The 26,231-nt window shown below is 43.2% G+C and overlaps 1 protein-coding gene across 5 annotated transcripts; it reads right to left on the bottom strand.

Moving 5' to 3' along the window:
• Positions 1-618: 618 nt before the first annotated feature.
• ZNF410 (zinc finger protein 410) lies at positions 619-26,158 on the bottom strand. Of its 5 annotated transcripts, none has more exons than XM_050955737.1 (12): positions 26,055-26,158; positions 19,612-19,799; positions 14,539-14,674; positions 14,121-14,339; positions 13,638-13,829; positions 12,035-12,194; positions 10,599-10,780; positions 7,375-7,464; positions 4,565-4,690; positions 3,753-3,890; positions 2,939-3,074; positions 619-1,419 (listed from the first exon to the last, which is right to left on the bottom strand). In XM_050955737.1, exons 2-11 carry the CDS (start codon positions 19,642-19,644, stop codon positions 2,947-2,949), a joined length of 1,404 nt encoding a protein of 467 aa, XP_050811694.1. In that variant the 5' UTR covers positions 19,645-19,799; positions 26,055-26,158; the 3' UTR covers positions 619-1,419; positions 2,939-2,946. The 5 variants fall into 5 exon arrangements, with proteins under 5 accessions (XP_050811694.1, XP_050811693.1, XP_050811691.1 ...); XM_050955736.1 differs by lacking the exon at positions 26,055-26,158 and adding an exon at positions 25,993-26,011; XM_050955734.1 differs by lacking the exon at positions 26,055-26,158 and adding an exon at positions 21,447-21,552.
• Between the last annotated feature and the right edge of the window lie 73 nt (positions 26,159-26,231).

Here is a 26,231-nt window from a genome sequence, read left to right as displayed (position 1 = left end):
ACATACACCGGTGCTGCAGGGTAGCAGTCCTTCTCATTGGCTGAGTCTCAACAGAATCTAAGCTTTCACTTAAAACAAAATCAGTTTTCTAGCCTTTCTGGCTGAAGTGCCTTCTAAATGTGGAACCAATACAACTGCTGAGTCTGCAGTCAAAGAGAATGGAACAGGATCTCTGAGAATCCCATATGGTCCCTTCACTATAGCAAAAGTCCCTACCTGCAAAAGAGCCGCTGTTGTTCCATTAGGCAGGGGTATTCTATGCAGAGAGGTTTCAGGCTTGTAGATATGTAGCTGTGGGGTGGCAGGAAGCAGCATATCACCCTAAAGATGCAAACTGCTGTGTTTATCTCAATGGGATGCTAACTCGGAAGTTAACAATCATTTAAATGTCCACACAGCTAACTGTTTCACCGCAGACCATTGTAGCAGAAAGATCCACAGTTAGTTGGATTGATGGCACATGATTAGAGCACTGCTACCTTTGTGCTCACCCTGGCTGCTACCTAGCATGTTTTCAACAGTGACTCCCCTGCACATACTGTCTATGCCACACTTTGGGAGAAAGATATACAAATTATTACATTTACAGAATTTAAATAAACTTTCTGACAAACCAAATCAGAAGCCAGAGAGCAAAACAGGCTGTTTATTTACAATACAGTAAACACTTAAAATCTTCTACCTCTGATTTTTAAATAAAAAACTAAACATACTAATAAGTATTTTAGAAATGAAGAAATATGGGGCAAAGCAAGCAGCAGAGCGGGCTCTGAGGTAATCCTCTAACTTGGGTCTGACCTCAGACTCTGGGGCAAGGTGGAATTCTCGGGAACATATTTTCATAAAGCAAGGAAGAGCGGTGGATAAGCTCCTGCTCCTCAAGGAAGAGCCTCAGATTCTAGTTAGGGTCACCCTGGAAATAAACCTTCAAAACTCAAAAGGAAGAATGACACTGCAATGCTCTGGTTTAGAATCCACAACACCCTAAATATTCTCCTCTAAGAAAAGCCCCTATTAGTTGCTTAAGCAATACTAATGCCTTGTACATGCTGGAGCTTATGAACAAGCTTCAGGTGAAAGTGGTTTGATGTTGTAATGATGGAAGTGCACATCCCTCCCGATGGCAGGTTTAGTAAGTCCCACTTGTCAGTCCAACATGATTAGTGGCTCCTGAATTTAGCTTCAGAAATCTGCTTCAGTAACCAGGAACTCTCATGTTCTACATCTCACATCCCATTCTGGGCTACAGTTTAGTTTTTGTTGCAGCAAGTCATGAAAAGTAAGCTGCCTGCACAGCATGTGCTCTGGATTCAGGTCCTGCATCTCTCCTTTAAGAGATCTGCACACAGAAGTCTGTTCTTTAACTTTACATCCTGTGTCTTCTCTCACTAGATCATTGGTTTCTTCTTCCTTTTGTAACTGTAAAGTCAACACACACACAGTTCAGATTAACATTTATCTGCATACAGAACATTATCTGTATACTGCACATAAAATCCACACATCCTCTATACACTGCACATAAAACGTGTTTACTACATTGTTCCAAATCACCCACAACTGTCCTGCTACCCACAAACATCCAACCTGTTCTAAAAAGCTTGCCACATGCAGCCAAAGAAAGCATCCCTGCTCGTAGGACCAGGTCACCAGCATCTGCCACCCAGTTCTCAGAAAACTCATTTTCTTGGGCACCCATCTGGAAACTGATGTTGAACCCTACTCTGAATTAAAATTTTTAAGTGTCTAGAAGGAAGAGAGGAAGGAGAAAGAATGGCAGGAGGACCCAACTTAATCTATAAACCTATTAAGTAAAATTGCAACTGAAAGAAAGCCCAGATTGGAGTAAAAAAAGTGGCACAAAGTGAGCTTGCTTGAACTGAATGAAACTGCTGATAAGAGTCTCTGTCCATCTGTCGGTTTTCAGAGTTTTTACATCAACCTCCCATCAAAAAAAAATTCTTAAAAGGGATGGAAGTGTCTCTATGTGAACTATCAAAAGCTTATTTTGATTGGACAAGATTGCTACTCCTTTTAGGCAGTTCTGGGGAACATTTAATAACATAGGATAATTTGACTGAATTTGAAAGATATTCCACGCAGATGACATCATTATCCCCATGGCTATGTCCTGTGCAACTGCTAAGGTTCCAGCTATCTCTGGCATGTAAGTTTCCTCCCATCTATTTTATCTCTCTCTCTTGTTGCCTTCTATATAGTAATAGTTCAGTTTAACCAACCAGAATAGATTTAACGTTGCAGGATTTTGGCGAGATCTGGTTGGGAAGCTAAATGCAATTCCTGAGCAGCCTGTCGTGGTAACATTTTGGAAATCCCAGGATCTTGGCAGTTGGGTCCCGTACTGTGCTAGTGACCTTCCAGCAAATGAACTGCAACTCAGACACCGCCTCCTTTGCTATTTTTATTCTCTCTGCCTTTGTGTATGTTTTGGCTTGTCCTAAAGACAATCAGGACTGGACTGTTAAACAATTTAAGAACTTTGATTCAGTTCTAAGAACAGTTGATGCCATTTAAAGAGATTTCCAAACATAGATTCTCCTTTTAGTTTAAACTACTCCTTACAAAGAGGAAGGTGTAGAGGGTACAGAAGGGAGAAAATGGTATTGCTAAAATAGACAGCTGAGTTTTAAATATTATATAGTGTACTATGAATTTACCCACATCTTGGCATTGTAACCATGAACTCAATTTATGCTTGACAGTAAAAACAACAAAATAAGTAACTGAAAAACCATCTCTGATCATCCTAACAAAACAAGCTGTGTTCTAAGGCCAGGAAGGGGTCTTTCTTTTGGTTTACAAATATCTCAGAAACAGCAATGTGAAAATACAGACTTTTCATTTTTATTCTGAAATTTAGCAGAATAGATTTTTTTTTTTTAACTTTCAAAAAGGAACAAAGGCCTGCTCAACTGACCTGTAGATTTACTGCAGTAAAGCAGACACCCCATAGGAGTGTCTCCCTGTTGACATGGCGACCAGGTGATGAGACTGTGGCAAAACCACATCAGGTGCTGATTGGAGGGTTTCTGGTGTTGCTTCAGCAAGAACCTCTGTGAATCACAACACATTTACATACAGTGGCACCACACATTTAGATTGCAATTTGCAAATAGACATATTTAATTGGGAATTATTAATTTAAGTGCATCAAAGCACTCTGAGCTCTTCATGTAAGAGCCAATATATATACGCTATGCACACTTATACTAGAGCTAATCCAGATGGGGAATATTTTAGCTCAGAAAAAGTCTGAACATCCAAATGATACCAGAACCATTAAAAGAACTTGACACACCAAACAAACTTGATTGCGGCCTTCAACAAAATGACTAAGTTAGGAGGATGAAGAGAACACAGCGGGTATAATTTAATTATATTAAGTAGTACATTTATTTAGGCCATTAAGAGTCAGCCCTAATAGTGAGATGTATTAGCTTAGTCTCTCAAGGTAAAGGATGGAAGGCCTGTTGATTGAAACATTTAAAACATCTTAGGTTTTAGGAGAACGAGCTGCAGAAACAGTATTGCAATGTCTTCCCAGGACATGGGCTAAAGAATTCATCTCTTTTCCATCTCCAGCTTTATAATTCATTCTCAATTTATTCATCCCACTACGTGCACAGTAAAAGCAACACTCAAGCATCCCTCTACATCACAGTGAGACTGGAGGAATGATCCTACTTCAGTCACCACATATAAGAGGGTGGAAAAAAGAGCAGCTGGCTCACCCTCCTCTACTCCAATAACAGACTCAGTATCTGGCAGGTGCAGAGACTCCACGCCAAGACGAGGCTGAGAGTTCATGGAGATCAGATTCTTACTATGTACAGCTGCTTCCTCCAGCAAACTGCTGCCCAGCAGTGACTCTGTTACAAAAACAACGTGCTGTGAACTATCTAGACTGCCCTTGCTGCCCACCACCCTCAGAGGAAGGGACTTCTGTCTCACACAGACCCAGAGAAAATGTCTATTTTCCAAAGATACCCCACTTCTATGAATTCCCACTCTTGGGTCTGTGCTTCCAACACACCACTAGGTGGGAACTCCCAGAGTTTTAAAATGTTAAGCCCTTAGAACACCTGCAAAACAAACAGGTAGAGCTGGATATGTTAGGTAAATTACTTATATAGGAAGAATACGTTCTGCCCCCTTAAACAAAGAAAAGGTATGTATGAAGGGCATAAACTTCACTTCAAAAGAGATCAGATTCAAGATTTTTCAAAGCAAGGACCCACCTGCCCCATGGCTGTCACACACAGATGCCCTCCTATCCTTTACCCTCAACCTTTTCTCACCTATTCCTTTCCCAAGGCTTCCTCCCATCCAGATAAGAATTCCCTTCTCCATCCTACCCTAACCTCCTTAGGGAGGGACAACCTGCCTGCCCCCACCAGCCTGACCTCTCATATTACTTCCTGTAAGAACACTCTCTCACCATCATCTCCTCCCCTATATACCCACTTGCTCACCCATGTGTCAGAGCATCCTCCTCACATACCCATCCCAGACAGAATGCTTCTCTCTCCTGCACATTCCTTACCCGGTTGCTCTCGGTCTCTGCTTCCAGCAGCTCCAATTCTGGAGTGGTGCTTTCTCATATGCACATTCCGGCTACCACTCTGGGAAAATGTCTTCCCACAGATATGGCACTGATGGGGCTTCACTCCTGAAAACAACCAACCAAGTTGATACTTCTGAATTTGGGAGTAAAGACCCAATCAACAAATGGGAGCAAGGAGTCAAAAGTCAGATGTATGCAAGTCAGCAGGGCCAGATGAAATTCACCTTAGGGTACTTAAGGAACTAGCTGAAGCAATCGCGGAAACATTAGTGATTATCTTCAAGAACTCACGGAGGACAGACGAGGTCCCAGAGGACTGGAGAAGGGTAAACGTATACTACCTATCTTTAAAAAGGGGAACAAAGAGGACCCAGAGAATTAGAGACCAGTCAGTCTAACTTCAATACCTGGAAAGATACTGGAACAAATTATTAAACAATCAGTTTGCAAACACCTAGAGAATAACAGGGTGATAAGTAGCAGCCAATGTGGGTTTATCAGGAACAAATCATGGAAAACCAAACTAATTTCCTTCTTTGACAGCACACTTGTCAGCAGATGGAGAGGAAGGAGAACTAGTCAATCTTTTTACTCCTGGGGGCATTCTGCACCAAAAAAATTAAAAATTCTGCAGACCGTATTTTAAAATTCTGCAAAATGTGTCAAAATAACACTACATAATCACATCGGTTTCAATTATTTTGGTAATTTATTTCAAAATACCTGTCAGCAAGTATGTCTGTGACGATATAGGCAAACACAAAAATTTCCCCAGGAGTAGAGAGTTTAAGAAACCCCTATGACAACTGAGTTCCAGTTTCTCTGCCCCCTTCCCAGTCCAGAGTCCAGGGGCCAAATACCCATAACCCCTTCCCCTCCCAGAGCCCATCTGCAGGCCTTGCTCCCCTCTCTCCTCCCCCATCCCTCCCCTCCGCCCCCCAGCCAATACACCCAAACCCAGAACCCCTAGCTGCGCAAACCCACCTGGCCCAAACACCAGCATACTCTCCCCCACCCCTGAGCCCAGCCATGCCCCCACAAGCCCAGACACCTGCCCCCACCTCAGAACTCAGGGATCCAGAGAGAGAGAGAAACAGCCTGTTGCTCAGTCCCAGGCTTGTGTGAAGTTTCCTGTGTCTCACCCACTCCTTCCCTCAGGGCATGCTGGGAATCACAGCTGCCAGGAACCTCTAACTCCCTCCCCTGCCCAAGGCTGAGTCTTCTATGTGTAAGCTGGGCTCTGCCAGGTCCACCAGCCTCTAGTGGCAGCCAGCAACACTGCAGCCCATTTCTGTGGCAGAAAGGAAATTCTGCATGTATAATGTTAATTTCTGCAAAATTCTGCATTTTGCAGTGGCACAGAATTCCCTCAGGAGTAATCTTGATTTTAGTAAGGCTTTTGACGCAGTCCCACATGACACTCATAAACATACTAGGGAAATGTCATCCAGATGAAATTAGTATAAGGTAGGTGCAAACTGGTTGAAACACTGTACTCAAAGAGGAATTATTAATGGTTCACTGTCTTACTGGGAGGACGTATTTAGTGGGGCCTACCGGGGTCTGTCCTGGGTCCGATACTATTCAATATTTTCATTAATGACTTGGATAATGGAGTGCAGAGTATGCTTATAAAATCTGCAGATGACACCAAGCTGGGAATGGTTGCAAGCACTTTGGAGGAGGGGATTAAAATTCAAAACAACCCTGACAAACTGGAGAACTGGACAGAGGCACTGGCCACTGTCAGAAGACGGGATACTGGGCTAGATGGATCACTGGTCTGACCCAGTATGGCCATTTTAATGTTCTTATGTCTGAAATCAACAAGATAACATTCAATAAAGATAAAATACTAGGAAGGAAAAAAAATCAAATGCACAGCTACAAAATGGGGAATAATTGGCTAGGTGATAGTACTGGTGAAAAGAATCTGGGGGTTATAGTGGATCACAAAGTCCATATGAGCCAACAATGTTATGCAGCTGCAAAAGAGGCTAATATTCTGGGGTATGTTAACAGGAATGTCATGTGTGAAATATGGGACACTATTGTCCTACTGATGAGGCCTCAGCTAGAGTACTGTGTGCAGTTTTAGACACCACACTCTAAGAAAGATGTTGACAAATAGGAAAGCAACAAAAAGATAAAAGGTTTAGAAAACCTGACCTATGAAAGGTTAAAAAAACTGGATAGGTTTAATCTAGAGAAAAGAAAACAGAGGACCTGATAGTCTTCAAATACGTTCAGGACTGTTATAAAGAAGACAGTGATCAACTGTTCTCCATGTCCACTTAAAGAGTAAGAAATAATCAGCTTAATCTGCTGCAAGGGAGATTTAATTTAGATATTAGAAATACTTTCTAACCATAAGGGTAGTTAAGCACTGGAATAGGTTTCTAAGGAAGGTTGTGGAATCTCTGTCATTGAGGTTTTTAAAAACAGGTTTAGACAAACACCTATCAGGGATGGTCTAAGTATACTTGATCCTGCCTTAGTACACAGGACTGAATTATATGACCTCTCAAAGTTCCTTCCAGGCCTACGATTCTATGATCCTATAAAGACAGAGACTGGCAGATGGTGGAGATCAAAAGATCTAGGACAGGGCAGGTACCAGGTAGAGGATATGCTGTCCATGAAGTACTAAAAAACAAACAAACAAACAAACAAACAAAAACCCACAAACCATGAAGAACAGTTCCACAGAAAATAGGGGATTTTCTACTGAAAACTAGACGAAAATACTGCACCACAGACATTTAGCATATAGGCCTCATCTACCCTACCTGAGTGGACAACTAGGTGTTTCCGAAGGCTGGAGTATTCAGCAAAGGAACGACCACATCCTTGTGCCTCACACAGGAAGGGCTTTTCTCCTGTATTGGATGAAACACAAGTTCTTAGGCATTAAGACCTTTACTTCATTTTATCTTCCAATCTCTGGTAACATTCCTGATTTACATTCATTCCTCCCCTTTGGCCTTACATTACAGCTACCGAAGTTCACCAAGAAGGCAGACTCCTTATGAATTTGTTTCATGCAACCTCTTCATTGGCTGTGAAGAGTCTATACTGAAACTCCTCCTCCTCCTCTAGGCTGAATATGACTTTTCCATAGTATTTCCAGACCATGACTCACAAAAAGAAGCCAATCAGGGCTCAGCTTGTCCATTTGTTTCTAAAAACATCTTTCCAGTATTTAGGTGCCCAGAAAGTAACACAATATTTCAGGTGTGGTTCCATAAGAACTACGTAGAAACTGACTACAACCCTGGCTGCTCTGAGATGTCATGCTCATCTCTATGCAGCTCTCAAAATCACATGGGCTTGATTTGTTGCCATACAATATTTCAAATCCATATCTGAATTTTCTGATTACTATAATCTCTTAGATCTCTTTCAGCTATTACTGCTTCTTAGTTTTCTGCTTCCCATAGAATATCTGTGTTTGGGCTTATTATTTCCCAGATGTATTTGTTTTCATATTCCTAGGCTGAATCTCATTGCTATTTCCTTCTCATATGTCTAATCTTTATAGATCCCTTTGCATTTCTCCAACCTCATCGGTGTTCTCATCTTCCAATTTATAATCATCTATGAATTTCATTAACCTGTTCTTAACCCTCTTCAAGGTCACTAATGAGGATGTTAAATAAAATTAGGGCAAATAGATGCCTGCAGCATCCATTAGAGAGCTGCTCACAACTCAGTACACTGCTGCTTATTATTACCCCTTAATCATAGCCCTACTGTCAGTTTTCATGCTATGTTACTGCCAAGGCAATTTGAAATACTCCACACAAGACTAATGAGACATTGTGTCAGATAATATAGAAAAATCCATGTATATTATATCTATCACATACCCTTCATCCAGTAGTTTTGTAAATCAGTGAAAAAAGAGTGCTCAAGTATTTAATGCGACTTCCTCTGTCTAACTCTTCTCCCATGCAATGTATTACTTGGCTTAATAGCTATTGGAGTATTTGATATATCTGAATGAAAGGGATTCAGGTAACATGTTCTGACTGGTGCTGTGGTAGTGACAGTGTGCATAAAAGTCTCATCAGCCACTTATGTAACTTTTGCAATCTTGCTCAAGATAGAAATATTAGCAAGAAAAATTATTACTGATGACACCCAATCAGTAGCTCAGCATATAAATTTCATCTATAGAAATAGATGGTGGGTTTGTTTGAACACAACCACAAATTGGAACTGTCTTCATGTTTGGTACATGAGGATGGTTCCCCCAACTTCCTTAAGTCTCATTTAATTTATACCAAAGCAAATATTTGCCACTTATTGCTAGCCACTCATATTTGGGAACAACTGGTCTGAGACATTTTTTAGTTTAGATACGCTACTTTCTGCAGGATTCTGAAACCACAGTATATGCGACACCAGGGCCAACAAAGCTTAGCCCTCCCTGCAGAGAAAGATTAACAAAGTAGAAAACTGAATCCAAAGACAATCACTACATATACAAAACTTCACTATTCAGGTATATCACTTTCCATTACATCCCAGCTCCCATCCTTCAACTGTACATTCTCTAGTTAGACTGTAAACTCTTCAAAGCAAGGATCTTGTCTTCACAGACATCTACAAAGCACACTGGTGCGATATAAAACAAAATGTGAGAGTGGAGCATGTATGTTCTGTGCTGCAGAAGTGTTTGTGGAACTACACAAAAAAAATCTGAGCTTTCATTTTAATAAAGTTGTTTTCAGCCTTTGTAGTTGTGAAAATAATTTTAAAACATTAACCGAATAAGAACTGATGCAGTGTTATCTTCCTGAGTCTCCAACCTCAAACAATATTCTCAGACACACAGACTGCCCCATACATTTCAGTCGATTGTTAACACTGAAACCTAAACATTTTAGTTTAAATGTCAATGTTGGGGACTATTAAACATTTTAGCAGACACATCCAGATAAACACATTATCTCAATTATACACTGCCTCCCCACACCTTTCTAGGAATATAAAGCCCCAAATTCCCACTACCTAGCTGGCAAGATCTTTCGCTAGTCCCCCAATTTCTATGATGCAGCTCTGTATTATCAATGTAAAAATCCGCAGCATATTAAGAACTGAAAACGTGTGGACACAAACATAAATTTAATGTATATTACAACAAACAGGGGCTACGGTACGATTGAATTATTCATTTTTATATATTTATTAGAAACTTTCATTTTTTATTTTAAATGTAATTGTCATAGAATTCAAGTCCAGCTGGATGCTGAGGGCCAAGCATGTAGCAGTACAGTTTGGTTAGCATTAGTGGAGCACTTTACATCATCAGAATGCTGTACTACGCATTATCATTGCTTCTTCCTATTAGACCTTTCAGCTATGGTTTTTGATCCTCTCCTCTCTCTAGACATTGATCTGTAAACATTTCTCAAAATATTTATCTTTTAATTTTACAAGTAGCACAGACAATGAGGGAGCTAGTCATATTAATCTATATTCTATCAACTAGTTCATTTTTAGATCTCATTTAATTTATACCAAAGCAAATATATGCCACCGCTTGAATCAGGCACTAGTCCAGTTAGGACTGTATATCTAAATTCCCAGCAGCAAGGACAAGCAGCTAGGTCAGGACTCACTTTGGACAAGTATCTCAACCTACTTTGCCTCTTCACTCACAAGAATTTAGAATGACTTCTCCAAAAACCCTTAAAATCCAATCTTCTGAGAATGTAAAAAGGTCCTAGGACCGATTTAGGAGGGAAAACAGAAATTTACATAGTTTGGCTAAGTGACAACTAAAAGAGGACCATGATAAAAGTATACAGCATCTGAAGAGCGTAAACTCCAAAAAGAGAGAGGAATTATGTAGGGTACTGCACGGGTAAACACCTGGTTAATCACATTGATAAATAATTGTAAGTTGGAAGATAAGGACACCAGTGAAGGTACATATGGACACTGCTCTCCCTGGACCATTTCTTGGGGACTGTTTCCTGAATAAAGATCTGGGATTTAAACGCACCAGTGTGAATCCGCAGGTGGTTCTTCAGATTCCCAGCTGTTGTGAACTGCTTCCCACAGCCCACCTCAGTGCAGACAAATGGTTTCTCACCATTGTGAGTTCGCATGTGCACCTTCAGCCTTTGCAGGACATAGAAGCTTTTCCCACAGCCTTCTGCTGGGCAGGTGAAGGAACGATCATTCCTGAGAGGCAACAAAAGAACTACAGCAACGGGTTGCAAAACAATATATTTTCCTTAGGGACACTCAATTCTGCTGCCACATCTTTTTTTTAAATACGGTTTCTACCTTTTACTCACTTTTCAACTGAAATGAATGGCAGTACAAGGAAATTAAATGACCTAACCAGGTACGTGGCTTAAATCTGTATTCAACTAGATTACTCATCAAGGAGCTTCTACCACATGGCCAGAAGTTGTAAAATCTATTGGAAAAAGAAAACAGAAAATAAATCCAAGCCTCTTTGGCTTATATCACAGGTTTTTTGCAACCTCAACTTTGTTCGGGACAGATGACCTTGTGCAAGGCAACATAATGCAGAGATGTGATAACATTCCTCCATATACCAGTGTCCAATGTAGCAACACCCTTACTGTACATGAGATGGAAAAGCTGAGTTATCCTGTGTGATGGACAATGTTATTTTAGATTAAAGGATAGCTCCACTTTAAAATAGTATTAACGACCAGAAGGAAGAGCCTAAATCTGGCTTACTTTTTTCAATTTATGTGGCATATAGATTAATCTAACACATACATTCACAGTGTTCTAGTTTCTGAGGGGAGAGCCAAATTTAGAGATGTAACTGTTGAGCCTCACTCCTTTCAATTTCTCTATTTTGTTAAATTAATATGAACTTCTGAGTCTTTTCTTTCTTGGGATAGGTGTGAATATAAGAGAAACAGTGCCTTGGTGAGGAGGCTTAAAATCCAACAATCCTGTTTTCCTAACTTTGAGATTGGGCTGCAGTATGTATTTAAATCCACTTTCTTTGTGTGTTCCCTTCCATCAAAAAAAAAACATTCAATATTTTTCCAGAAATACTTGGGCCAGTTCCAGCCTATTCAGCAGCACTTTTTATTTTCAAGTTCATAGAAAACACTGTTATTCATGTGAACTAGGAGCTTTTTTGTAAAGACATCAACTTTCCCTAAGTCACAGTGGATTTCATGAAGGACAAAGGGAATTTTCAGAATAAAAAATTTTCTACACTGTATTCCCTCCCAGCCAGGCTGAGAGTGTGCAGGAAGCGCGCTGACCATAACCCTTGTTAGTGAGACCATTCAGCAGCTAAATCTGGATTTTACTCAATTTTGAGTTTCCTGTTGCCTTTCAGCTTTGAAGGAAGATTTTACACAATGGGAATTAACGGATGTTTTGGATAAAGACCAGACATTTCTGCAAGGGCACAATAGCAGAGATCTCTGTTCTATTCACCTGTGAGTTTTTAAATGATATTTGAAGTGGGCTGGCCACACAAATGTCCGATCACAGCCCTCAACTGTGCACTTCAACTTCTTCTCTATGCGCGACAGGTGAGGGATGGGGCTGGAATCTTTCGGCTGCCCATCTCCTGAGCAAAGATGAACACTTTCACCTAGAACAGAACAGAACACACTGTCAAAGTCCACAGAGGAGATGAATTACTGTAAGAAAGAGACAAGATAACCCCTAGTATCATCTAGGCCTATAAACCAGATGTGTTCCTGGTTATCATGTATTAACTAGTCCTACAAACTAGATATTGCTACCCAGCCCATTGCAGGGAACACATACATATTTACCTATCTTTCAGGTCTATAAACTATTACCAGCAAAGTACCATATCATACCAGCTGCCTCCAGATCAGAATAATGTTAGGGAGTGTGTAATGCTGAAAGATCAGAGGCCATAAATATCAACTAAGTAGTAGTATTAGGTTACTTCAACGATCCAAATATCAAATAGTCAAATATCACCTCTGGATTCAGTCAGGATACGCAATTTCTCAACACCTTAAATGATGACTTCTTGGAACAGCTAATTCTAGAGCACAGAAGAGGACTTAATTGACTTAATTATTTCAAGATATAATTGTAGTTGAGCTATTAAGTGATCACAATATAATTAATAGTTCTAACAGGTATCCCTCAAAAAACTGAGTATCAAACCTAGTTAAGCCACTAGAAAGGCATATAAAATAAAGAAGGCAATATGAAAAATGGACCTTATGAGGATTAAAAGGTAATCTGAAGAGCAAACAGCTGTAGCCAAAGAGAAACAACAAAAGATTCTTTAAGCAGATCAGAAGCAGGAAGCCTGCAAGAGAATTGGTGGGTCAACTGGATTACCAGGGAACAAAGGAAGCAATTAAGGAGGTAAGGACATTGCAAAGAAATTAAATGATTGTCTTGCATCAGTCTTCACCACAGAAGATTTTGGGAAGATACCTTCGGGGTGTAGGTATTACAGTCGAAGAACTCCTTTGAACTCAAAATTACTGAACATATTTTCTTAGAAAATTAAATCTGTATGTTTTCAGCCCTAAGAGATACTGAAACCTTGCTTTAACCGAAAACCCCAATACAGCCTTAACTATAGAGATGCTAACAATGCCTCTATAACAGGGGTAGGCAACCTATGGCATGCGTGCCAAAGACCGCACATGAGCTGGTTTTCAGTGGCACTCTTACTGCCTGGGTCCTGGTCACCGGTCCGGGGGGTCTCTGCATTTTAATTTAATTGTAAATGAAGCTTCTTAAACATTTTCAAAACATTATTTACTTTACATACAACAATAGTTTAGTTATATATTATAGACTTATAGAAAGAGACCTTCCAAAAATGTTAAAATGTATCGCTGTCATGTGAAACCTTAACTTAGAGTGAATAAATGAAGACTCGGCATAACACTTCTGAAAGGTTGCCAGCTCCAGCTCTATAATGATTTTGCCTATTTAGAAACTATCCTGCAGTCAGATAGGATAAACAACTAAAGCTACAGCCAGTTGCCTTTCACAGAAGGTCAAATCTTTAAGATAGTAACAGCACATCGCCTACCATTATTGCTTGCTTTGGCATTCTTTGCGAGCTGTGCTCGAGTGGCAGCAATCAAACTGTCATGGGCCAATTCCTGCACTCGTAGAAACCATGGGGTACTGCTGTCTGTGCTGTCATGGGAGAGAAAGTCATTCCCAGAATCCTCTGCTTCATCCTGAACGAACACAAGGTGCTCTGCTGGACAGCCCAGGCCTGGAAGAGATGGCAATTCCATGAGACAGAAAGATAGTCAATGAGAGGGGACTTGCTTGCTTCTCAGAGTCTAATATCCATGGTACAGACATAATATCTGCACTAAGTCTCCACAGACCTCTGTACTGTGGGATGCTGCTGATGGTTACATGCTCCTGAATAATATCCATCAACACCCAGAAAATTTCATATTTCTCCATCATAAGCAGCTAGGACAAAGATGCAATTGTATCTCCTGCATTCTACTGTCTGAAACAGATCCAGCCAGATGACAACAAGAAGGGGAATTACCTGCTCTTGTTAGGTTGAGGAGAATAAAGGAAGTGCTGTCACTGGGCTGGAGGTCTTGCAATAAACTGGAAGGTTCTGGACTTGACAGGAGCTCAGGTGGTTTCTGTACGGTTTGCGCCCTTGTCTCCTCACCGTCAGGGCCTACATTTACCTGAAGGCTTCTCAAGACAGCAGATGAAGGAACATCTTTGGAGGAGTCAGTGTGACTTGGAGAATCATCTAGTGAAGAGAATGAGATCACAGACCTCTAAGCAGCAAAGCTCCACCATTAATGAAAAAGTCCTAATAACTCTTCTGAACTATCCCTCCACCACCAGGATCCCTTTTCAGCGAGAAGTAGGGAGAACATGCTGCAGTGGCACAGTAGAGACAGCTATATAAATGGCACTCCCACACAAACCTGTACCATAGATTTTACCTGGCAACATCAGTCTGTTGCATTCTGAGGTCTCAGTAACAGGAAGGAGGGAGAGACAGGTGATGCCTTTAGGTTCTGATTCCACCAGCCCCCGCCCCAGTGGAATAGATGTGTTCTGAACAAACTGAACCAGCAGCTGAAAAAGAGAGGATCTTGAAAATAGGATTCAGCAGTGAGCAAACCCGTTTATAGCACAAGGTTCCAATGAGATTATAAAAGACATTTAGTTAGGCTTCCTCTACCTTGTAATACACACAGAACCCAATCCAACATTCCTGGAAGTCAATGGAAGTCTTCCCACTTACTTCAATGGGAGCTGGATTGAGCCCATAATTGAATATATTAGCATTTATGGATGACATCCCCAATTATTTCATGAGATTGATAATCTTGATTTTTCTATAGAAATTCAATAAGATAGCCTAGCTCACTATAGGTAGCAGTGCTGTCTATTATTAAGGCTGCATATTACTTGCCATTATAACCCTCCTTTTCTGTCCCTCATCACTGTCAAGCTCTAATCTTTCAACCCAAAATTTTTCATGCTTAGTCTCTGGCTCAAGTTGATTTAACAACAATTTTGTTTTAAATTGAAAATGGATCAGCCCTTTTCAAGAATGTAGGGAGTAAAACAGTAGGGAGCTCTGTCAATATAAAAAATATTATTGGATAACCCTAGTGTGTCAAGAGTTTGGAGCAGGAGCCAAAAATTTGACAAGAAACTAATCGAAGTCAGAGAAGTGCACTGTCCCTCTGAAAGTCTGGCCAAATTCTGAGCTGTAGAATTTGTACATTGTTTACTCATTCTCTCTTCACCACAAAATCTCAAAATTCAAACTCTTGCCACACTACACTAGGCATGTTCCTGGGCCCCTCTAAGCCTCTGTCATTCCAAAGTGAAAGCAGAGTTTTACTTCCAGGACACAGACAGAAAAAAACTGATCGTCCCACCATTGTCACGCTCCGCTCACAAATCAAAACACCCTTTGACCTACAGAAGAAATAGTGGTCTAGGAGCCAGGAGATCATGAATTCTAGGCCGACCTTTTCCAATGACTCACAATAATTGTGAGCACCACCCAACCCTTATTATCAAGCGAGGCCTCAAAACCTTACACACAAGAAAACATGAGGATAAATTCCTGTGGACCAGAGAGGGTGCACAAGGTCATTTCTGGCAGATCTACAAAGAGAACTCAGATCTCATCCACTTAAGACACTCTGCCTCAAAAATAATATACCAAATCTATGTGTTTGGCCCTAGGGGTCTGTAAAATGGAGCTACTCCTGCTTGCATTCACAAAATACTTTGAAACCCACATATGAATGAAAATCATTAAAAATATACCACTCAGGAGTCTTATCCTTTAATTCCATGCTCTGTCCCTTAGACCACAGAGCCAGGACTAGAATTCAGGAATCCAGATCCCACATTCTACTGCTGTCTAGTAAATAAATATATATATGATGGAATTTCTGTCTTTTTAACTTAAAAAGATAAAATTCCATAAGAAAACTTAAGAGAAGAGAACTTTACCCTTATTGTGATATAGCCTTTAATTATATGTTCACATACGGCTCAGTAACTAAAGCTGACCATATGTAGGAGTCCTCCCTCATTACACATTTTCCAACTTCTGCAGCTAATGAATGAGACAGAGGACTGCAGACAGATAATGGCTGCATGATAAGGGGACTGGTCTGGGACCAATAGAGCTGGGTTCCATCACTGCCTCTAACTCAGACTTACTATGATATGGTGAGTATGTCACTATATAGACTAATTAAAGGAGATAATTGTGACAGATATAGCAACCCCATGCAATATCTTTAGGGAACATACTGTAGTAAGCTTATAAATAGTTTATGTATGATTGTGTTTTGCTCCATGAGGGAAGGTTACCATAGCTCCTACAGGACCTAAAAACAGTGGAGGGTGATTAAGGCGAGTAACTGAGACTAAACAACTGTAGAGAAATTCCACCTCCTAGGCCAGGGGTGGGCAACTTTTTGGGCCAAGGGCCACATTTGGGTGGGGAAATTGTATGCAGGGCCAGGACAGGGGGTTGGGGTGTGGGAGGGAGTGTGCGGTTGGGAGGGGGGGGTGCAGTGTGCAGGAGGGGTGCAGAGTGTATGAGGGGGCTCATGGCAGGGAGTTGGGATGCAGGAGGGGTGCAGACTGCAGGAGGGGGCTCGGAGTGCAGGAGAGGTGCGGGGTGCGGCAGGAGCTCAGGGCAGTGAGTTCCAGTGCAGGAGGGATGCGAGGTGTATGAGGGGACTCAGGGCAGGGGGGTTGGGGTGCAGGGTGTATGAGAGGGCTCAGGGCAGGCAGTTGGGGTGCAGGAGGGGTGTGCGGTGCAGGTAGAAGACTTAGGGCAGGGAGTAGGAGGGGTTCGGGCTCCAGCCCGGCACCACTTACCTAAAGCAGCTCCGAGGTGGCAGCGGTGCACACTGGGGCCAGGGCAGGCTCCCTGCATGCCTTCCCTGCCTCACGCCGTGCTGCTCCAGGAAGTGCTGTGGCCCCTGGGGGAGCAGGTGCAGAGGGCTCTGCGTGCGCTGCCCTTGCCGTGCCTCCAGGTACCTCCCACAAAGCTCCCATTGGCCACGGTTCCCTGTTCCCAGCCAATGGGAGCTACAGAGGGCAGTGCCTGGAGGCCAGGGCAACTCACAGAGCCCTCTGCCCCGGGTTTGCAGGGAAGTGGTGCCAGCCACTTCAGAGAGCAGCATGGGGCCCACAGCACCACGGGGGGCAATCCCATGGGCCGAATCCAAAGCACTGAGGGGCCAGATCCGGCCCACAGGCCGTAGTTTGCCCACCCCTGCCCTAGGCGGTTTGCATATACTGGTTCAGGGTGGGTTTTCCAGACATTATGAAGCAAAGAAAGGGTTTTTGATATAAAAGAATGAGCTTGAACTGACTTGTGGAATTCTTTCAGATCCAGCAAATGGACAGGACCTTCTGTCCAATGAGGCCCCAACCCATGCGGAAGGGTTGGAATGTCTTTGGCCTATTTGAGCCCCAGGAGACTGATGGATGACTCCTGATATGGTTAGTGTGTTTAAATCTGCTTATTTTTTTTATTACGTTTTCTTTGTAATGATTTTATCTTAAGAATAAAACCGCTTGCTTAGAAAGAGCTGTGTGGTAACTTGTAACTGCTGGCAATACATATATTCATAGCCCTCAGAGAGAAAGCAAAGCAAGGTTCTGGCCTTTAGGCAGACTGGCTTGTTGGGGATATCACAGTGTAAGGGCAGGGAGCTGTGCAGCCTTAAAATCGTTGATCAGAGGGAATGGGACATGGATCCCTATTCAGAGACAGGCGATGGATGAAGACCAGTCTGGCTGCTCCTGGAGTGGGGACAGGGGAAAATACACGTGCAGATACCCTGAAACTGTGACAGTAGTCACTATTGTGTGTGCCTCATTTCCTGTGTACCCAAAATTACACACTCTGGGCTTGACTTTCAGAAGTGATGGGCACTCACAAATCCAAATATAGTCAATGGGAGCTGCCAATGTTTTAAACCTCTGAAAAATTAGGTCCTAGGCATCTTAAGTTGAGCATTATATTATACCCAAAATTAGTGGACCCTTGAAATTTCAGGCCCTAATTTATCTGTGCTCAGTTCCCCTACCTCCCTACGATATTATGAAGATAACTTAAGTTGGTGTGGCACTCAGGTGGCCATATGCAAGATGAACTGAGCCAGAATCCATAACCCAATTTTAATAGATCACCAATTCTTATTAGTTATAATACAAGTAACATCCAGAAGCCTCAGTCAAAATTGGGGACCATTTTGCCAAGTGCTCTATAAACACACATTAAAATATCCCCTCTCCTGAGATCTTACTTTTTAGATTAAGATAAAATGCAACTACGGGGTGTGGTTAACAGACTTACATTGCTAGATAGCTTAGTCATTCAGAGTTATTGGGGTGGTTGTTTAAAGATTAAATATGAAATATTAAATGATATCCATAGTCCCTACCTCAAACTGCCTTGTTATGAAATATATATTAACATAACGAAATGTGGCCTGGCTTATTATATAGAGATACTTAAAAAAAAAAAAAAAAAGATTTCCTCCTCCAACAAGGTGGCTTTGTCTCAATCCATCCGTCCACTTATGCTAACGTTAGGCCATTAAACATGACCAAAAGCAACAGCAGAAAGTCTCTCCTAGAACAGGGAGTCTCTGGTTTTCCCCAGCACAATGATATCAAATCAGTATGCAAAACCAATAGGATAAAAGCAGCAGGCAAATGGTAAGAATAACAAATCTCTCTTATTACAAACATTCTCAGAGAGATGATCTTAAACAACACAATGGCTTTTTTATTTAAAATCCTTTCTCCCAAACGTTATTAAATTGAACCCCTTCCACCTCCACCGCAAAACAATCCAAGGATAGGCAAACATTTTTGTAAAGTTGTCACATCTCAATAGAGAAATAGTATCAGGGACACCTCCCTTCCCAATTACAATCACATAATATCCCTGTGACAATGACAGTGATTGATCGCATGGAAAAGTCACATTAAGAAGATATGTAATGTCTTTTTAGTTTCTTTTAAAGCAATTTTGCAGCTGGAATGAAAGGGCAGCCACAAGCACCATGTGAACAGCCAGCTGTCTGTGAACAAAGATTTGGGAACTTCAGGAATAACCCAACCCCCCAGAATCTAGTAGTGTCACTCTGGTAGGAGGAAAATAAGCTGGTACAAAGATTTTTTTTTTAAAAAAGGGGTAGGGAATATATTTTCTCACCCACCGTTATTTTATTCAAAAATGGCTAATGAGACTTGGCTCAAACTAAAATATATATATATATATATATATATATATTCAAAAAGTCAGTATTGTACATTATAAACCACTAAAAGTAATGTCGGATTGCAAGAGAAAATATTTTGCAATCTTAAATATATGGGGTGCTATCACTATCTGCTATGTTTAGGCAGCTTTGAGGAATTGCTATCTAAATGGCAAATCTTCTGCTGAACTTAAGAGTTGGACCACGAAACAGAAACCAAGTCAGGAACTAACCCAATTCTGACCCGCTTACCTCTGGTTTGGATTCTAACTCATCCGATAACATTGATTCACGTTTCCGATTCCCGCAGCTGTTCTGGGCAAGGCACAAGTTTAGAATTCAGAGTGAACAGTCCCCTCTGATTATTCTCATAGTCTCCTAGCCTTAAAGCAATGCAGTCTTCCTGCAAGAAGTTGTGCTAGGCAGATATTCAATTTAACCTAAAACAAATAAGAGAATGGAAGTGTAAACAGCTGACACCTATCACTAATGTATCAAAGTCAAAAAAAGTATCGGTATTGTTAAGGAGTACAAAATCCCTGTCAATATGGATGGTCTTTGCAGTTCTGTCTTTTATCCATCTTGGTGTTTATAGTACTATCACAATGGAATCGGAAAGCTAACAAAAGAGTCTAAAGCCTAATTTTATTTTAAAAAACTAGTCTCTATGCCTTCCTTTTATTATCTAATTAAGACTACACAGAATTTAAAAAGCAGTACTTTCTGTTGCTTATATACAGAGCAGAATTGCCGGGCCATTCTTCAGGGGCTGTTGAGAACATCTGGGCTTATTCAGATTGTTGGTGGATTGAAATTCCATAGCCAAGGATCCATAATCAAGAAGCTCTGCCCACCTGTTCCCAAAAAGTCATGTTTTCTGATTGTCAAAAAGTCCCTGATGTTTACAGATGTTTTGATTTAATTCCACCTCAGTTCTCATACACATTGCACCTATAAATTAACCATGCTATTTTTTCTACACATTAGGAAGGAAGCTAGATACATTTTTGTTCCCATTTCTGTAAAGTGCTGATACTAGTGATAGGAATCAGCAAGAAAATATTATCTCCAGTTCTCCTGCTCCATCAATATTACAGCTTCCTGCAAGTCCTAAAAACATAATGGTCTGAAAAAACACAAGTTCTCATTCCAGGTTGGATCAGTACAGAAATTATGACAGAGTTCTCCTGTATGACTTCCCATGGATTGTCTGTCCAGATGTAAGATGCTCTAGGCAGATGCCATGTCTTGTACTAACTGTACACTGACAAGCCCACTCTGAACTTAATAAGTAAATAATCATAATAAATAAAAACAGGAATTAAAGCTTCAAGGGGACTCCTGGTACTCTGTTCACGTTCTAAGATCCCCTTTGCCTTTCAAACTACAGACTTGGCTAGGTCATTCATTGGTCAGTGGCAATCACACCCAGTGAAATAAGCTACTACCTAAGGGATGCAGGTACCAACCAAGTTGCACTGGTTAAGTTACAGGAGCGAAGCAGCCCGGGTCCCTAGTGCCGCTCTACAGCCCTTCCAAAGCTGTCTGAGATTTCATTATGACCCTTCCTGGCATCAGTGTTACACACGCCAGCACCACAGCCAGCCGCACAGCCCAGAGCAGCTGGCGGGCGAAATCAGCCAACGCGGTGAAGACAGCCTGCTAGGCAGCGACAGGCCGGGAGAGCCCGAGGCCAGGCCGGGGACCGAGCCGGACGGAACCGAGGGAGGCCCCACGACTCAAAGGCACAGCTGTGTAGGCGGGAATGGGGGGAGGGGCGCGGCACACACGCGCTTCCACCCCGCCCCCATCGGGGCAGGCTCCCCCTCAGCGCGGTTACCTGCCGGGTGTGTTCCCCTCTGAACCCCCCTCCCCCCACAGCTTCAGCCCCGCGGGGGAGGGCTCTAGCCCCCCAGAAAGGGGAAGGACCAGCACCGCCCCGCGCGAGCCCCCGGGTTCGGGGAAGCGGCAGAGCCCCGGGGAAGGGATTGATCAGCGGGACCGGGACCCCTCCCTAATTCGGGACCCCCCCCCCCACCCGCTTCTGACTCCCCCCACCCGCTTCTGACTCCCCCCACAATTCTTACCGGCATCTCAGAACCGCACGGATGTGACGCAGCCCAGGCCGGAAATGCCAAGGCGTTCCGCAGCTCTATGGTCTGGGCGATTTTCCAGGCTGGCTAAGGCCTCAATTCCATGACCCGGGGGGGCACCACATCCGGTTCCGGTTTCCGGCCGGGCGGGAGAAGGGGAGCCGAGGATGAGGCCCTAGAGCCCCATAGCTCTGGCGCTGCGCCAGCCCCTCTCCTTCTACAGGGGGATCACATCGCCCCGGTGACCCGGAACGCACCCGGCGCCGCTGTGGCGCTGCCCAGACCAAGAATGTCGGTGTCTGTGGGGCCGTTAACCCTGCTCCCACCGTGGTCTCCCTGACGCTCTACTCTAGGGTTGCCAGTTTTCTGATTGCAGAAAACCGAACACCCAGGCCCTGATCCCGCTCATTCCATTCCCCCCTCCCTCTGTGGCTCGATCATTTTCACGGGGCAGGGGGGGCAGCGGATTGGGGTGCAAAAGGGGGTGAGGACTCTGGCTGGGGGTGCAGGCTTTGGGGTGAAGCCAAGGATGAGGGGTTTGAGGTGCAGGAGGGGGCTCCGGGCTGGGGTTGGAGTTAGGGAGTGTGGGCTCTGGGAGAAAGTTTGGGAGCAGGCTCTCGGAGAGGGCTGGGGCAGGGGGTTTGGGCTCCAGGTGGTGCTCCCAGAAGTGGCTGGCATTGGAGCCAGAGGGGCTATAGGGGGCTCTGCACACTGCCCGTGCCCACGGGCTTTGCCCCCACAGCTCCCATTAGCCGGGAAACTGCAGAGCCGGCACTCAGGGTGGGAGCAGTGTGTGGTGCCCCTGTGGCTGCCCCTGTGCCTAGGAGCTGAATATGCTGGCTGCTTCTGGGAGCTGTGCAAAGATAGGACTGTCAGGGAGTTTGCCTTAGCTCTGCTGCGCTGCCAACCAGATTTTTAACAGCCCGGTCAGCAGTGCTGATAGGAGCTGCCAGAGTCCCTTTTCAACTGGCCATTCTGGTTGAAAAATGGACACCTGGCAACCCTACCTGGGGCCAGCCCAGGTTCTGTGGCCATCTTATCAGCCTGGTTCGGGCAGCCCAGCCCAGATCCCTCCTGCTCCGCATGGCCTGGGAAATAGACTGCCTGCACCCAGCCTGCTCTATGGGAGCTCTGCTGCCAAACCTCCCTCAGCGCTCTTTCACCAGCCTGTCAGACAGTGTCCCAGCCAGCTCCAGTGTAAAACAGTCATGAGTCCCAGCCCCCAAAATCATGAGCTGCTAACAAATAATACAAGATGGGTTCTTTTATTTACATTGTTCTTTAGAGCTCCCATCTTCCAGTTTTTCTCTGTAACCAGGAGGGCCAGAGGCTCAGGGTAGAGTGGTTTGTTTTGTTTAAATTAAAGTTGAGATTCTCATAATCATGTGACTCCAGAAGCACAGGCTTTAAGAAAGTCACCCAATATCACAAGACTCGTGATTAACTCACGTGCTAGAAACACTGAAGGACCCAAAACTTAGTCTCTTCACTTCTGCCACCCACACCCAGTCTGTCACTAAGTTCTGTGCTTGCAATCTTCTCCCTGTTACTCAACTTGCTCCCCTTCAGGCCATCCAAAATAGTGCTGGTGCCTTGTTCATAAGTTTATACTGCTTCAAGCAGTCTTGTCAGTACCAGTGACTGCTGTCCGTCACCAATATTATCTCATTGTTTCTTTGTACTCCCCATTCTGTTTGTATCCATTTGCTATCTCCTATTCTTAAAGATTGCAAAATCCTTGGGGAAGGGGCTTTTTCTGTGTTTGTACAGTGCCTAGCACAAAGGCCTGGTTTATGTATAGGGCTCCTAGGCACTACAGTAATACAAATAATGAATAGTAATACCACTAGCACCAGTCCCTGATGGGAGAACTGTCCAAGTTGGAAGTCTCCTGTATGCCTCCTTTCTACTAAAGGAAGATCTGTCCCTGTTGAGGACTCCCCCTCTCTGGGTCAGAGAAAGTCTGCTGCTTCCCACTATCCCTCCCTTCCAGTAGGATACATTTTTGTGTTTAGCAGCTACTGATTCATTCCTATCCTACTTGATATGCATTACAATCTTTAATATATTAATCCTCACCACACTGCTGGGAGGTAGGGAAGTACTATTATCCCTGTTTTACAGATGAGAAACTGCACAAGGTGTCACAGGAAGACTGCAGCAGGGTAGAGAATTTAAACTGAGTCTCCTGAATCCCAGGTTGGTACTCTAACCACTGGACCATTCTTCCTCTCATCATACAGTACATCATCTTTTATGATGGAATGTCATTTCACCACATTTTAATACACATGAAACCACAAATTGTTGCGCTCCCATTCCTATTTTGATCTGCCTTCACCACTAGTGCTGAGCCAGTACTCACAGTGAGCAAATCACAGAAACCTGTGGTTTTACAGCAGCTCACCAAGTTAGGGTTATTAAGCCAGTGAACTCACAAATGCACATCTTCACACAGCCCTACGAAGCTAAAGTGGATGAGCAGATAACCTTGCAAAGGCTCGTACCTTAGCTTTTGCCCAGCAAGCTGGAGGTACTGAATATGAAACCTCATAGAAACTTACATATTGCCATTAGCCCAGTAATACAGAGTTTATGAAACAATGGCCCTCGTAGCCTTGACATTAGCTCAGCATGCTAAAGCTGCAGAACTACCAATCCCAAAGAGGCTGAACCTTATCAAGAAGCGTCACATGCTGAGTTAGTGATCTTGCGGACACCTATGCCTTGACAAAAGACCAACATGCTAGAAGTGTGAATTCACTGGCTCAGCAAAAACAATCTATCTTGACATGGGACCAATGAACTACAGGAAATGAATCAGTAACCTCCCAAAGGCCTGTCCAGTAACATCAGGTAAGTGAGCTAAATATACTGAGGTAGGGACTCACAGAGCTTTTCATTTGTCATCATTCCAGCAATCTGTAGTTGCTAAGTCAGTAACGCTCACAGAAGCCTCTGCCCCAAAATCAGCCCAGTCAATCAGTGGAGCTGAGGCAGTGACTCTCCTGGTTGATGTTAAGAACCGAGAGCTCTCAGAAAACTGCATTAACATCAGACCAGCAAGTTACAGATGCTGAGTCAGTAACTTTAGAGAGTCTTCTGCCTTGATATACTAGTCAACTAGAAGGACTGGGACAGTTAGCTCACCAAGGAATGTGCCTCGACAAACATGGAGAAAGCTCGAGATGCTGCCCTGTCATATCACATTGGTCCTAGCCTTGATATTAGCCCATCAAACAGTAGCTTTTGAGCCAGTGACCTTATCTCCCAGAGACCTGCCCCTTTACATCAGACCAGCAAGCTGGACGTGTTCAGTTAAATAGCCTGAGACTTATCATCTTAGAAAACTAGAGTTGCTGAGTAAGTGGCCATGCAACAACCTATCCTTTGACATCATGCCAACACAGTAGTAACCAGCATCCCACTCAGGAACCTCATACACACCTTTGCCTTCACATCAGCCCAGCAGTCTGAAGGAGCCAACAAGTTCATAAAACTTTCTGCTTTGATACTATTACACCAAGACTGACATTTTGGTCAATTAATTAGTAACTTTACAAAGATCAGTGGCTTGACATCAACCCAGCAATCTAGAGTTGTTGAGCAGATATTAAAATAAGCGGGAGTGTGTGGGAGCACAGTTTCCCTTCTGGTAAAAGCAGAGGGAGAATCCATTCTTATCCTGCACCAGAGCTGTCTACCCACCTACCACTTCACTGGCTAGGGAACGGAGGATTCATTTGGTAGGAGAATCTGCATTGTGAGTAGCAGGAAGAGCAGCAGGAAGAGTTTATGGGTCTCCAAGTCTTTCCTGTGAATACATGAAATACCTCCAATACCCAATGAGACATTCATTATTCATATTGGGAGTCCCATATCAGACATCTTTCTTCTACAGGAAAATCTGTCCCTCTGGTGGTTCCCCCTACAATCCAGATAAAATAAGAGACTCAGGCACATCTCCTCCACAACCTACATTTCAGGACAAATAGCCAACTACTGTCAGTTCCTTCTTCCTTCCTGGCATGCCACTGACGAATGTGTGAATTAAAAAGATAGTTAGGAGATACATTTTAAGTTCTGTTTCTGGGATCAGTGAGGAGCTAGTAGTACTTGATACACTCAGTTTTGAGTGTGATTGATCAATATAAACATGTAAATTATATAAAAAGCTATGTTAAAAGAATGGTAAGTCTGCAAAGTCTAGCACCTAAAAGTTAGAGAATGTCAAAGGTAAGGTTCCTCATGCAGAAGACAGATTCCATTCTCCTTTATGAGTTCTATTGTAGTTCCCATCCCTCCAATATGGGTGTGATGGCAGGTTCTTTACCAACTCACCTCCCTGAACTCTATGACTTTATAATCCCCTTTCCCCCTCTGCTAGACCTGATGGCATTCCACTCACCTTCCTTCAATCACTCACTACATTTGAAAGCAGCATTGCATGCTCTTCCACCATGTCTCCCAGATGAACAAAGATACCCAAGCACACCATGCTCTCCTTTGATGTGAAAAAGGGTTCACACCTTAACCCTACCTGGCACTGCCTGTGGGGCTACCCGAGAGATTCATGGATTTGCAGGATTGAGTGAGCCAGACCTGGGAATGTCACTGCAATGCCTGCTGTGATGCCATCAGCCCTGGTTGTTCTGTCTGGCATGCAGGTCCACAGTGGATTGTGCAAGTCTGATCTCTCGCTCTCAAGACCTGATTCTGGAGGGAGTTAGCCTGTTCCCCTCCCCACAGGTGGGCTTGGTGGTATGTTCCATCCTCCCC

Source organism: Gopherus flavomarginatus, chromosome 5 (assembly GCF_025201925.1).
Source record: "Gopherus flavomarginatus isolate rGopFla2 chromosome 5, rGopFla2.mat.asm, whole genome shotgun sequence".
NCBI lineage: Eukaryota > Metazoa > Chordata > Testudines > Testudinidae > Gopherus > Gopherus flavomarginatus.
Note: the sequence above shows the minus strand (reverse complement) of the source record. Positions and strands in the feature narration are given on the sequence as shown.